Source organism: Alexandromys fortis, unplaced genomic scaffold (genome assembly GCF_014885135.2).
Source record: "Alexandromys fortis isolate MF-2015 unplaced genomic scaffold, M_Fortis_MF-2015_v1.1 scaffold_13, whole genome shotgun sequence".
In the NCBI taxonomy this organism is placed as follows: domain Eukaryota; kingdom Metazoa; phylum Chordata; class Mammalia; order Rodentia; family Cricetidae; genus Alexandromys; species Alexandromys fortis.
The window spans coordinates 15054912-15068649 of NW_026067908.1; the positions used below are offsets into that span (position 1 = coordinate 15054912).

The following is a 13738-nucleotide window of genomic DNA, read 5'->3' on the forward strand; positions in this document are numbered from 1 at the left end:
ATGATGTACTCTTTCTAATCTGCTATTCATTTTAGCCTACAGCAAAACTGAACGTTGACAGCGTGATCTATTTTGCGAATAGACTTTCAATATAGGTGTTCAAAAACAGATCAGTATGCTATAATCATGAGGCTAATCCATTTTTATTTATTAAAGATAGCAATTTATTTACTAAATAAAAATGGCAAAATGTGTGATCAATTTCTGTATCTCTTTGTTTTTTTTTTGCTAACCTCTCCCCAAACCCATTCCATTCACATTCACCTTTGATTTGAACCCTTTATTTTCTAAGACTGCTAAGCAATAGTGGTAATAAAATAAATGAATAAAGGACCATCTCACCTAGGAAAAGACTCTGCCTCACAAGGAAGCTCAGAAGGGCAATAGGATTACTGCCCTTTCAGGAAGAGGCAGGAAACTACAGCAGAATGGGCAACACCAAGATACTTACCATTCTACATAGCACTGGAGTTTCGTTTTGTTTTTCCTCTGTTATTTATATCCCCTTGTCCTCTCCAGCATTCTCCTCAGCTCTTATGCTTTGGGTAAATTCTCACTGTTTGTTGCTTTGTTTAAATGTTTCAAAATAATCTGTTATTTATTTTCTTCTTAAAGTTTCTCTGACTTTAATTCCTCTACACCTAGAAAGTAGAAAGCAAGTTTTAAAACCTCAGAAAAAATAAAGATGAGCATTTTTGCCTCTGCTTGCCTACTATGTGCTGAGGGTGAACCCAAGACCTTGCCTAAGCAAAGAAAATGTTACAGAACTGCGCCCTTCTCACTGTTTTAAGATGCAAACTCCATTACTATATGGCTATGCTGATACTAACAGGTCAGTAGACAATTGCTCCTGAGAAGAAGACACCACACCCTGTAGGGCTTCCCAGGGAGGTGCCATTGTGGTATAGGACAAAAGGGGAAGATGGGCAAGAGCCCTTTCCTATGTTTCTTGCATAATGAATGAGCAAAGCAAAGTAAGCAAACTCAAGATTAGCTGCCTTGTACAGTTCCCTTGAATGCTGGAATTTGAAGGTTGTCCCTGGTTTCCTGGTTCCTATTCCAGGATGAAAATTCAAATGGTAGTGGAACCCTGCAGGTACTTATAAAGGCCTTTGTCTAATTGAATCGCTCACATTCAGCTGAGTTTTTTACTCTCTCTTAACTAACCTAAGAAGGGCAGACTGCAATGGTTAGTGTTAAATGTAAGTTTGATAAAATCTACAGTTTGGGAGATCTGCTTTTTTGCCAGGTCTGTGAGGATTATTTTGGTTATGCTAATTGATGAAGGAAGATTCTCCTTAAAGGAAGACCCTTCTCGAGGCTAGCGATTCTAGACCATAGAAAATGGAGAAGGAAGCTAAGCCCTAGCATGCATGCATTTCTTGCTCTTTGCTCTGACTATACTATCTGGCCAGTTGCTGTGTGTTTCTGTTGCCTTGCTGCCACCATGCTGAACTGAACCTTGAACTGAGTCAGTTTAAACTCATTACTCCTTAAATTGCTTTGGTCAGGGCAATGTCTCACAACAACAAGAAAAGAAACCAAGAGAATGCATTAACCATGAATACAACACAATTGCTTTTACAAACCAAAGTACATGATACAAAATGTATCAGCATGAGGAAGATCCTTCCGAGGCCGTAACCACACATGGGTTGGCAAAAATATAAGATCAGTAACAGAATCCCTAGTGGCTTCTGAAAAATACACTACATCTATCGGCCAACTGAATATAAGTGTGTTACCCATAAGGATGGAGTTGAAAAAGCACACACTGACCTCAATGACAGAATATACTCCTGAGCAATAAATAGCTCCTTGCAGAATCATATGGGCTATCATAGTGGGAAGAAATCCAAACACTCATTTCATTTTACTAAAGCTTCAAATCCTTTCTTATTTCTAGGTCAGAGCTATATGTGGCAAACATGGATTGTATCTAACCTTGACCCTGCTGGAAACATTGCTTAACCACCAAGATTTGGGTTACCAAGGTGAAATAAAGTAAGTTGAATTTTGAAGGTTTTGCCCCACCAAAATGAAAATGTGGTAACGTCCTAACTCTCAATATGGTGATTCTGGTGGCTGAGGCTTTGGAAGTTCACTAAATTTAGATGAAGTTGGAGCACCCTAGGAGAAATAATAATTTTCCAAGAAAAAGCCAGGAAAGCTTCCTTCTCTTTCTACCTTAGAAAGACACATCAAGAAGGCGATAACCAGAACTAAAACTTTTTGTTATCTCAGCTCCATTAGAAAAAGACAGTGTCTAATGTTAGACACTTCGGCATCTGTACTGTGCTATCTGTGGATCTATGGAAACTCTGTCAACCTACTGCATTCTATTGCCAAGCACAGACATCTGCCTTTAGAGAACAAGTTCCACGTGACAACCAACCAATTTCAATCACTTGCCAGCTATGCTAAAGAACATTTTATTAAGTAAGACTAAAGGAAGCTGGCTAAATGGGTCAGTTGGTAAAGACCTTTACTGCCTAGCTTGATGACAGAATGCCACATTGTAGAATGAGAGAACCTGCTCTTAAGGTCCCATCGGACCTCCACACATGTGCAAGCACATATACACTAAAGAAATAGATGTAATAATTTTTAAATATTTAAGACAAAGGGTTCTCAATAGTCATAGAAACACAAATGAGGAGACCTCTCCTTTCAGCCCGTAGGAACCTCTATGGTCTATACTTGTCATTCCTCCTGAAACAGCTAAATAGTAGGACCAGACAGATGAAATAGTGTTTCAGAGGTTGAGGATTGAACATTGTCATCAAACTGGGATGAAGGCAGGAAAGCAATGATATTGGCTTGTCTTGCTGCAGAGGAAAGAGAAAAAAATAATGGGCTAGAACCTTCAAAGAGTTGGAATGAGATAGAGTTGGAGGTTAGGAAGAGCAAGGAGGATATAGCATATTTTACCAGGTACGTAGGTACAGGACATATATCCCCACACACATCCCCTGGAGATTTTAAAGAGTTGTCTTCAAGGATTTTTATAGGTACTAGCTTATGAATGAAATTAGGAAACTGCTCATAACACTGGAAACGAAAATATAGAAAACACCTTAGGGCACACGTAATCTGTGTGGGCTACACTAATTACTTTATGCAGAAATCTAATCCTCCATTCTCTCCCCCTTTATCTGCTTTGCTTTTGTTTGCTCTACAAACCTACCAACTTCTTTTTTAAAATGTTTCATATAAATATATATTCTAGACTGAGCATAAAAATTCCTTAACTTCCAATAAGTGAAATAACATTGATTTAGCATGCTATCTTCATTGCCATATTGTGATAAATAGTAAACTACAGTACCATAAGGCAAGTCGATTCTTTATTCAGCTTTGTATACCAAATGTCTAAAGCAGTAGATATTATGATGGTAAATGTTTATGCGCTTGAATCAAATTAGGAGAGAAGTTATCTCAAAATAGCTCATGGTCAAACTGAAGAGTGCCTTTCCCCAGCATTTCAGCGAAATCAGGTACACAGTATTAAATGCTCTAATAGCACCTAGTCATGTTATCCCCTAATTATGTTCTCTTTAGAACCCTGATTTAATTGTGTGTTTTCTTAATTTATGTCTATACAATGATCACCCTACAGCAAGAAACATAGCTGCTTTCCTCATTCATAACATCTAATGTACAGTGTGGTTAGATTACAGTGTGTATTCGCTGAGCTTGATGATTCATTTATTTAACCAACATCTTCCAAGAACCAGCAATATACTAGACAGTGGGAGTACAGCTATGCAGAAAACAAAGCCTGTTCCTCATGAAGGTATATTCTACTTGGAATGAGAAATAATTTAAAATATATGGCATAGCCAGACAGTGGTGGTGCACACCTTTAATAGCAGCACTTGGAAGGCAGAGACAGGCAGACCTCTGTGAGTTTGGGGCTAGCCTGATATAAAGAATAAATTCCAGGATAGCCAGGACTTCACAGCGAAACCCTGACTTAAAATAAAATAAAGGAAAATATATGGCATAACCCAAAGTCATAGGGGCAATAAGGAAAAATAAAGCAGTTTAAGGTTTTGCAAAGAGCATTAATAAGTGAATGAGTTCGAGTCCAACTCAGTGGATGAATTCCTATGGGCCAGTTTTGCACATGAGCATTTCCTTAGAGATGGTTAAGCTACTAAAAGCAGACAAATGAGTTAGGAGAAGACTAGAAATCTGAAGGAAGTTCTCAAAGTGGCTTTAATCTAAAGAAAAAAAATCAAGGGCTGGAGAGATGGCTCAGTGGTTAAGAGCACTGGCTGCTCTTCCAGAGATTCTGAGTTCAATTCTCAGCAACCACATGGTGGCTCACATTCATCTGTAATGAGATTTGGTGCCCTCTTCTGGCCTTCAGGTAGAACACTATATATATATAAATAATAAATAAATAAATTTTAAAAAAAAGAAAAAAAATCAAGCACCAGAGTGTACATTATATATACGATATAGCAAAGACTTCATTGATATTGTTGATTAACAACTAATTCAGAACCAGTATTTCAGGGATCTGGATTATAAGAGCAGACAGTTGCTTTCTTTGACCTTTGAATAGTCTAGGATTTCAAAACCATGAGAATCAAAGAAAAAAATATGGTTACAAGAGATAAACATATTTCATCTTTAAACAGTCATTGGCTAAAGCTTCATCTGTGAATTAAACCCATTCCATTATGTGCTTTGTATGCAAACCTATATCCTTAAGAGATTAAAGATGCAATTTAGGCACACATTTTAGGAGCTGAATGCTCGAATCATTATCTTAGTACATATTGTCCATTAATCTGCGTTCAATTGGAAAGCCATTTGGAATGTCGCTGTGCGCTAATTAGCAGGATTCTAGTGCTTAGCTGCTTCCTGATTAAATGTCCTTTAGAATCAATAAAACATCAGGAGGGATTGTGGTGTTGTGGGATTAGCCCCATCTAGCCAAATAAAATGAGTTGTGTTCCCTTTTTAAACTCGCATGTTGTGAGCTAACAAGAGGGACAATTCTTGCCAGTCCTGAAACAAAAAATGTGTTCTGTTGATGTTGTTGTTGTTTCTTAGATAATTTTTTAAAATCGGAGATTTCATTTTTCATCTTCCCATGTTCCTAACAATTAGCAGAGACATTTGTGAATGACTGCCAGGATAAGGCGATTGTGAGAAAGACTTGATTACGATTCCTAATCTCCACTCTGAATCACCCTTATGGAAAATGAGCTCAGGTTGTGTTGGATGGAAATGATTATCCCTATTCTTGGCCGGGGAGATGGAAGTCAGAATTCACATTTAATGTTTCTATGTGACTTTGTAATAAATGGTAATTTAGGAGGGCAGAGCAAGAACAGGAGGCAATCTAATACTCGAAAATTATATTGGCAAAATTAAATGCTTCAAACCAGTGTAGAACACACGTGCACAAGCCAAATTGTGTTGGGGGAGGAGATAAATAATGAAGCTGCTATGGAGGCTTCCTGAATGGCACAGACCAATTGACACAGCCACAAGGAGGACATACATAGCGTACACATCTGGCCCAATATAGCAAATAGAGTTAGGTTGGAAAGGACTTTTTGCAAATCCTGGGAACGAGCGGAGAATTTTAGGAGATAAAGGAAGCATGAGTTGTCTCATTCATCAGTTGCTGTTTAAAGGGAATAGGAAAAGTGTTTCACAAAGGACTATTGGAGATGTGCTGTGTTCACCCAGTGGCTCGGTGGTAGACAGCAAACCTATCTTGCTAGTCTGCATTCTCATAATGAAGACAGTGCCGATAGAGGTGTCACTGCTTATAGAGAACATTTGTAGAACTTAAACAATTCCAAGCAATATTTCAAGTGTTCTGTTAAATGTTAACCTTTTTGATTTCCTGCAACAGCTCCATGAGGTAGGTGCTATTCTAGTTTTCAAATGAGGAAATGGAAAACCTCCATGACCCTGATGAATGAATTCGTCAGAAAGGCTGAGTTAATGCAGGTTTGACCGATTCAGTCTTCGACCATAACCACATAATGTAGTTACTTTCCTGCAAGTCTTACAGTTCGGAGAAGTTTGTGTGTGACTGGGCAACAGGCTTTGGATAAACTGTGTGCTGGAGTTCACCCTTCGGTTTGGTACTGGACCCAGTTTGGAACTTGAGTCTGTCTGGAAGAATTTCCTTCCACTGGCAATTAAACCTTGAATTTCCATCCCAGGATCTGTGGCTTTTGTCATGGCAGATTTTTCTAGTCTATACATGCTTCTATAGCACAGCTGTATGAGCCACGGGTACCATTTTCTCGCAATCCTGGAGGCTGGAAATTCAGTTTTCTTACTGTAACCTCGCATGATAGAAAGGATGAAGGGTCTGTTACTAGAAAATCAGTCCAATTCCTGGTGATTTTGCCCCAGGACTTAAACCTTCCAAAGACTCTACCTAATAATACATCATGTACAAAGATTTCAATTGAGGGATACATAAATACAAATATATGAGATAACATTAGGAAACATTTGCCCCTTGCTGGTCAGATGTCTCTTCCGACAGACACATTTTGTGCCCTTCAGTAAGAGTTAAGAATTCCAGGACGATTAAACTTCTCCTGTCCAGGAGCACCATTTCTGCCTGGCAGTCTGGACAGAGCTGCCTCCTCTGTGCCCTCCTGGCTGAGGGAGTTAGTTGCGTCTGCAGCAACTAACTAGGTGAGCAATGACAAACAGAAGCAACCCAGCAGTACAGGAATACAATCCTTGCAAATCTAGCTTACCACACCCTGGTGCTAAGACCACAGTGAACAGATTGGAGAATGAAGAAAGACGGCTGGCTTGAGTGGATACCCAGAGTTCTTTTTGACTATATGAAGTTTCCAGGGGAACATTCTTCATAGAGTTAGCTCCATTGAGATTGCAAGGGTGCACTATAAAATAGCCCATGTTTTGATTTTTCGGTGTGGAGGCTTAATGTCTTTTTAAATATCAAAGGTTATTATATAAAAAGACATCTGCTTTATAGTCCCTAAATAAATAGACAAAAATTAAGACAAAGTCCACTGACATTACTAAAATGTATGGACACTCCTTTGATGTGTCAGAATCCAGAATGAATTGTCAGCAGTCATAACCTAGCGGGATGTGAGGGAATCCGCAAGCTACCTGACCAGAGGGCTTTCTAAGAAGCTTGCCAGGCAGAAGATGCACTGTTGCCTCCCGCTTGGTTGAGAGACCACAGACAAGTCTTCCCACACTAGAAACATGAGGTGGTACTGCTGTCAGCACTATCCCCCCATCCTGCCTAAGCACAGATGTGTGGCTGCTTCCCCACACAGCCCTCATCGATAGCTATTCAGAGAACACACCTTTGAAACAATAGGAAAGATTTGGGCTGAGCAAGGTAGGAAGCAGAAAGCCTGGGCTTTTTGCCTCTGGCAGTGCCATCCCTGAAAGTTAAGTTGTGTCAGCGCAGAGACAGATGGAAGTTGTGTATACTAAGGAGATTATGGATCATGACAATATGATACCTATATCTTGTATCCAACAAGTATGGTGAGGGATCTAAGAAAGAAGAATCTGAGATGCCAAGTATACACAGGAATTGTCACCTGTCCCTTGTCTGCAGGCCTATGGGAACAGTGAGCAGAACCATGGAAATCAGGACAAACTCTCATTTAATGGTGAATACAAAAAAAGAAAAAAAAAAACAAAACAACATATAAAGCCTACTTTAAAGGCATACTTTTAACCTAAAAGATAATTTTAAAAAGAAATTAAAAAAAAACTCTAAAGTAAAATAAGCATGACAAAACATGGAAAAGTAAGTTTAACCCTACATTCTCTAAACTTCAATAACATTTCGAATATATTTCTGCTCTAAAAAAAGCAAGAAAGCAAGCAAGCAAGCAAGAAAGAAAGAAAGAAAGAAAGAAAGAAAGAAAGAAAATATTTCTGCTCTAAAACCTAGCAAAGTTTGAGAAATTATTGTGGTTCTTTCAAAGTTGCAAAAACCATGCATCCTGTTGATATGAATTATAAAACAATAAAGAGATAAGAATAGTGAGACAAACCAATGATAAAAATAAAGCTTAAAAAGTATTGAAGATGATTGGATAAAATCATGAAAAACTTGGAGAAGAATGGGTGATTTCAAGGAACCCTCAACTTCTCTAAAGAATTAAAGTCACTAGGAACCAATAAAAATAAACAAAAGAAACACAGTAGAAAAATTTAATATGTTATGCCAAACTTAAGAAACTTCTACAGAATCTATACCTGAAAAAAAAAAACTTGGGGAAAAAAAGATAAAGCATATTATATAAGGCTAGAATACTAAAGTTACTTGGCATCATTGGAAATTAAGAACAAAATAGAGAAATAAAATAAAATAAACACCAAAGTCCTCCTATGGTAGCTCATTTTCCTTACATAACAAAATTCTGAATTTCTCTGCTGTAATTTTAAGTATATTCAGCTGAAAGCATTAGAGACTGGAAATCCAAATCAGGTGGTTTCATTAGCTTGGCCTCTGGCTAGAGTCTCTGATACCTGAGTAACAATGTGACCGATGGCATGTGGCAGAAATACACACAAAAGGAGAAATTGCGTGGCAGGACAGAAAGCCATTGATTTGAAAGACCAGTATTGTTAATTTTGCAACAACTAATTGTAAGGGAATTTACCAGAGTCCCTTGAGAACTACTTTAATCTCCTCCAAAGGTAGCAGTCCTGGTGCCCTAATAACTTTCCTTTAGACTTAACCTTGCAAGAATCTTAATGTCTCAATATTGTCAAGCTGCGGGATAAAGGTCTAGTATATACTAGGTGACCTACACAAACCATACTCAAGGGATAGCACCAACTAAAAAAAGTTTACAGAGCTGGTGAGAAAGAGCCCCGTGTATACAAATTGAAAACTCACTACGATCTAAGCTAAATTATGAAAAAAAAAATACACCCTTGTGCTTGTATGTTACAAAGAGAAATTTGTATTATAATGACAAATAAAATTTGTCCAAGATCTTTACTGAAAAATACAGGGGAAGTTAATTAACAATGAATAAAAACCAGACTAACCACAGACTTCTACAACAGTCAATGTTAGTAGACACTGAAAGAATGCCCATAATTACAAAGTGGACAATATGGCTGTGAAGCCAAGTTGCATGACCTGCCCACTCGTGGAACTTGAGTCAGATGAAAAGGGGATGGTAATGACTCATCCCTTTAACCTGTCTCAGGGTAAGTAGCTTACAATAATGAATAAAAGGTACCAAGAACACCCTCTGAAATCTTTATTAAGTAAAAAAAAAAAAAAAAAAAAAAAAAGTTGAATTTGAAACTTGCTGGTGTTTGAGAAAGAACCTCTTGTAGCACAGGCTGGTCTAGAACTTGCTACTTATCGGTGGATGACCTTGAATTCCTGATCATTGATCCCTACCTCCCAAGTGTCATCATAAGTACTATGCTCCCTAGAGAGTGAACTCAGGACTTCATGCCTGCTAAGCAAGCACTCTCCCCACTTAGCTACATTCCCAGTCTAGAATTTGAATGTGAATTTGAATCTTCCTGAATCTAGAATCAGGGTCCCAGTCTTTGTTCCCTAGCTGGAATGAGAAAGCTTGGTACATCCTTTTGTTATTAGAATTACTAGTACCTGTTATTACAACAGGAACCTATTCTTACATTTAAGTTGAATACTTTTCTGAAGGTCTAAAAATGAGATATAGTAATGAGAAGTATTTTGTAGAATAATCATAAGAAATGTATTGATCACACAAGTCCCTTCTGCCTTTTGTGTCAGACAATGCCCAAGCTGAAGCTTTAGCAATATTTGCTACCTTCTCTTCCCCCTATTTGCTGCATATAATCAAGAAAAAGTAGAAAACTTTCTAATAGTGTTTTATCTAGGGCCTTGTCTCCTATAGTTTTTTTTCTGTTTATGTACTCATTACTCATCAGTGTGTGTGTGTGTGTGTGTGTGTGTGTTGTGTGTGTGTATGTGATCACACGCATGCCTGGAGAATTCAGTGGAAAGTTTTCAGAATCAGTTGTCTCCTTCCACCGTGGGTTCTAGGGATCAAGTGCAGGTTATTAGGCTTCTATAGCAAAGTCCTTTATTCTCTGAGCCCTCTCTCTGGCCATTCTCTCTTACTTGATATCTGACAACATGGCTTGAAATTTTCTGACAGCTCTGAAAGATAAATGGAATATGCAATCTGTGACTACCAGTAGATCTAGGCTCTTGGCTGTGTTTTATTGTAAAACGTTTGGAAGGTGGTCTAAGCATATGCCTGCTCTTCCAAATAGTGTCTAAAATGAAGCAGTGAAGAAAACTACAGTCTGTTTCCAGGGCTGAGCTATTACCTGATGCTTGTATGATTATTACCCCATGAGAGAGTTCTCTCCTCCAGCTTCTCTTTGCCAGCCTAGGCCTGCTGCATCTGATAAAATCACCTGGTTTTCTGGTTGCATTATTGCACATCAGGATTTACCTCTTTCTCACATGGAGCTCTGGAGACCACATGTTCAAATCTCCTATCAGAGTCCACACGCTGATCAAAGAATGCTCCTGATACATGATCCATGTATAGGAAAAGGTTTATGAGATATAAGTAAAACAAGCTGGTTTCATTGTTAACGTATCACTTCTATTTAAAGTTTATATGTAAAGTAAAATTATATGATATTAGAACTTCTTGAGAAAACCTAAGACACATTTTTGCCAACTTTCTCTCTATCTCAGTTGGTCTGCTGATGGGTGAACTAGAAACTAATCTTCTGTCCACTTAGTCTGTTTGCTAGCAGCAGACACTGTCTCTCCCCAACATGAGCAAATGTCAATTTCTTCATTTTTCCTCAATACTAGTTCTTTGAGAACTTCATATAATGCATTTTGGTCATATTTATTTCATGCCCCAGTTATCCTAGGTTTATTTCCCCATCCCATCCACCCAACTGTGTCCTGTCTTTTCATGGTATGGATTCTAATTTGTGCTGCCTGTATACTCTTGAATGTGTAACCTTCACTGGGGTCTGACTCTTAGAACAACTGGCTCTCCCTCTCCAGAAACCATTGACTTCCAACAGCTACCTCATTAGGGGGTGGGACTTCATGCCTCCGCCCCTCTTCAAGCTAGGATGTGGTCTGGGTTGGACTTGTGCAAGCCGTGTGCATGCTGTCACAGTGGCTGTGGATTTGTACCTGCAACAGCTCTGTCGGACCTTCAAAACAGTTTCTGTTTAGTCAGCCACCGCCTCTGGCTCTTGCCATCTCTCTAACCCCTCGCAGTGACCACTGACATGTGGGAGGAGGGTGTGACACAGGTGTGTCATTTAGGGCTGTATGTCTGGAAGTCTATGTACCTTGACCAGGTGTGAGTCTCTGTGTTAATAACATGAAGCAACTCACAATATTAGGGGAGTGTAAAAATCATGGAAGACCAGAAACAATTTAATGACAGAGATTAAAAACAAAGACAGAGGAGGGACGGAAGAGAGGAGAAGGAATAAAGTTATTCATAAACAGGTGGATCACCATCTTAACTGAGCAGAAGATGGATATTTGACTATAGTCCTAGCCACACTGTATCCAAAAGGAAGCCAGGCACCTATTACTGCCAGAGAAGCATGTTTATATAATACATAAATGAGTTCTAGGCAAGCAAGTATAAATGATTTAAGCTACCAAAATTTTGATGGATTATTTTATGCTTTAGATAACTGATTTTTCAGTTGCGACATACATTTCTTCCAATACATTTCTTCCTGGGAAGTCATTAAATTTTTAAGTCCAGCACATGTAATTATCCTACCTCTATGTTTGTTGTGTGTTGCAATCCTTTTGACACTCACGGCAACAAAAGGGTACATTTCTGATAGCCACCTGAAATGAAGATTCCATGACTGATTTAATTCATTTCACTGATAGGTAAAGGTATAAGATTGTGAGGTGGAAAGGGGGGCCGAATAGTGCTAACCCTGAAAGGTCATGGACTTATTCATTTTCCTATGTAACAATGCAAAAATAATAACTAGTCGTGTTTTTACTGCCATTAGAACAGTAATTGATTTTATGGCTAGAGGTGACTGTGACATTAGCCAGATTTTCTCATAGTTCTTGGTCTCTGGATGCCTTGAGTTCGACAGCAGACCCCAATCTCCAGTCTGCTGACTTTGCTGTAACTCATTCGTTTGTTTCAGGGTGCTGAATTTCTAACCTATGGTCCATTATTATGTGTTTGTTTGGTTTTTAGACAGGGTACTACTGTACAGTTTAGGCTGGCCTCAACCCCTTAATCCTCCTGCTTTAGCCATGCTCCCTACCCCTGATATTCTGGGGTTGATGGCCTAGGTCCCACACTCATCTATCTCTTCCTGTAACTCTGAGGGCATCTGGTTCCCTATACCAATGCTCTTCCTGGTAGATATACATACCTCAAATTATTTGTTTCCTACACTGAATCAAAATCCCTTTCAATATTGCTGCCAACGAGTAAAACTCAGCTTGGCTGCACATGCTCCTGAAGTAGAGGAAGCATCGCTTACTCATCACTCAATCCTGGCTCCTCTTCTTACACAGGTGGCAGAATTTTGTTAAGTGGCTGAAAAGGGCTTCTTCTGATCTGTTGTGTGATTCGCCTACAGGTGAGTACTGTTCTTTCTTATTCATCAGCAAACCTAGCTGGGTTTTATTTCATTCTTCCCAAAAATACTCAGTGTAGAAAGGACAGGACTGAAAATTTCCTTAAAAACCATTTATGTTTTTAGATAAGGAAAAGTGTAAGTCTTCTAGGTCCATATTTTACTTTCTGTGGCAACCCTTTGATAAGAATATAGCACACTTACACATGAAGTTGGTATTATTGGCTTAAATTTCAGATGCAGTCTCTTGAATCTACCAATCCTTCAGGTTAGCATCTATTTTAGTAATAAATCACCAAATATCATATACAAATATAGTTATCAAACATATGTGTGTGTGTGCCTAGATACATGTTTAGTGCAGCAACTTTTATAAATGTCTTAAAATTAGAAGCATGGAAAAGATCCTTCAGGGAACATTTAATTAAATTATACTACAACTGGCTGATTAAATTGTTGAGTTTTAAACAACACAACTGGGCTGCCACATAATGATTTCCATGACATATTATTAAGTGAGATTTTAAAGATGAATATGGCAAAATATTTAGCTATTAGCAAGTTTAAATATGAAAGGAGAAAACATATGCATTTGTATTAATCTGTTGCTATGATTTCTCTACTTAAACACCCACTTACTACTGTGCATCACAGTGCAAGGTACCAAGTGTGTATGGTGGGGTTGCTAGGGATGAATATATCAGTCTATATCCAAGTGGCCAGGGGAAACATGGAAACAGGTATAAGGCATTAGTCATGTGAGAATCAGAGACCGAAAAAGTTGAAAAGAAGTATGAAGAATGTACTTATGATCCCAGCCTCAATAACAAATTTTTATGATCCTGGAACTTTAAAAAGTAGAAAAAGTTTCAATCATAGTTCTGAAGTCTATAGATATTACATCTAAGTATCACTGAGGGCCATAATCCCTCTGAAGTCTCTTGGAAAGGGCCTCTGGTTGCTTCTTACTTTGAGTAGGAGGTTGAAGCCTCCAAAAGTCTATTACATATGATCCCATGTTTGCTCACATGTCCCCTTGCCTTCTTCTGTTCCCTCTGTGTCTCTGTATCTAAAGACCTTCTCCTTCCTCTTAAAAAGATCTCAGCTGTTCTCAAGTTGTATA

The 13738-nt window shown here is 38.5% G+C and overlaps 1 protein-coding gene and 1 long non-coding RNA gene across 6 annotated transcripts in view; one reads left to right on the forward strand and one right to left on the reverse strand.

The window, feature by feature from the left end:
- Positions 1-13738, forward strand: part of CUNH1orf87 (chromosome unknown C1orf87 homolog) — a 99065-nt gene that overhangs the window by 37390 nt on the left and 47937 nt on the right. For all 5 annotated transcript variants that reach the window (XR_007590768.1, XR_007590769.1, XM_050136424.1 and 2 more), the window contains exons 8-9: positions 1907-2004; positions 12554-12618. Coding sequence is in view for 3 of the 5 variants with exons in the window: in XM_050136424.1 (XP_049992381.1) it covers positions 1907-2004; positions 12554-12618 (163 nt within the window). In the remaining 2 variants the exon portion in view is untranslated. The remainder of the gene's footprint in view (positions 1-1906; positions 2005-12553; positions 12619-13738) is intronic.
- Positions 260-13738, reverse strand: part of LOC126498073 (uncharacterized) — a 16318-nt gene continuing 2839 nt past the window's right edge. The window contains exon 3 of the long non-coding RNA XR_007590770.1: positions 260-641. This is a non-coding gene — a long non-coding RNA (uncharacterized lncRNA). The remainder of the gene's footprint in view (positions 642-13738) is intronic.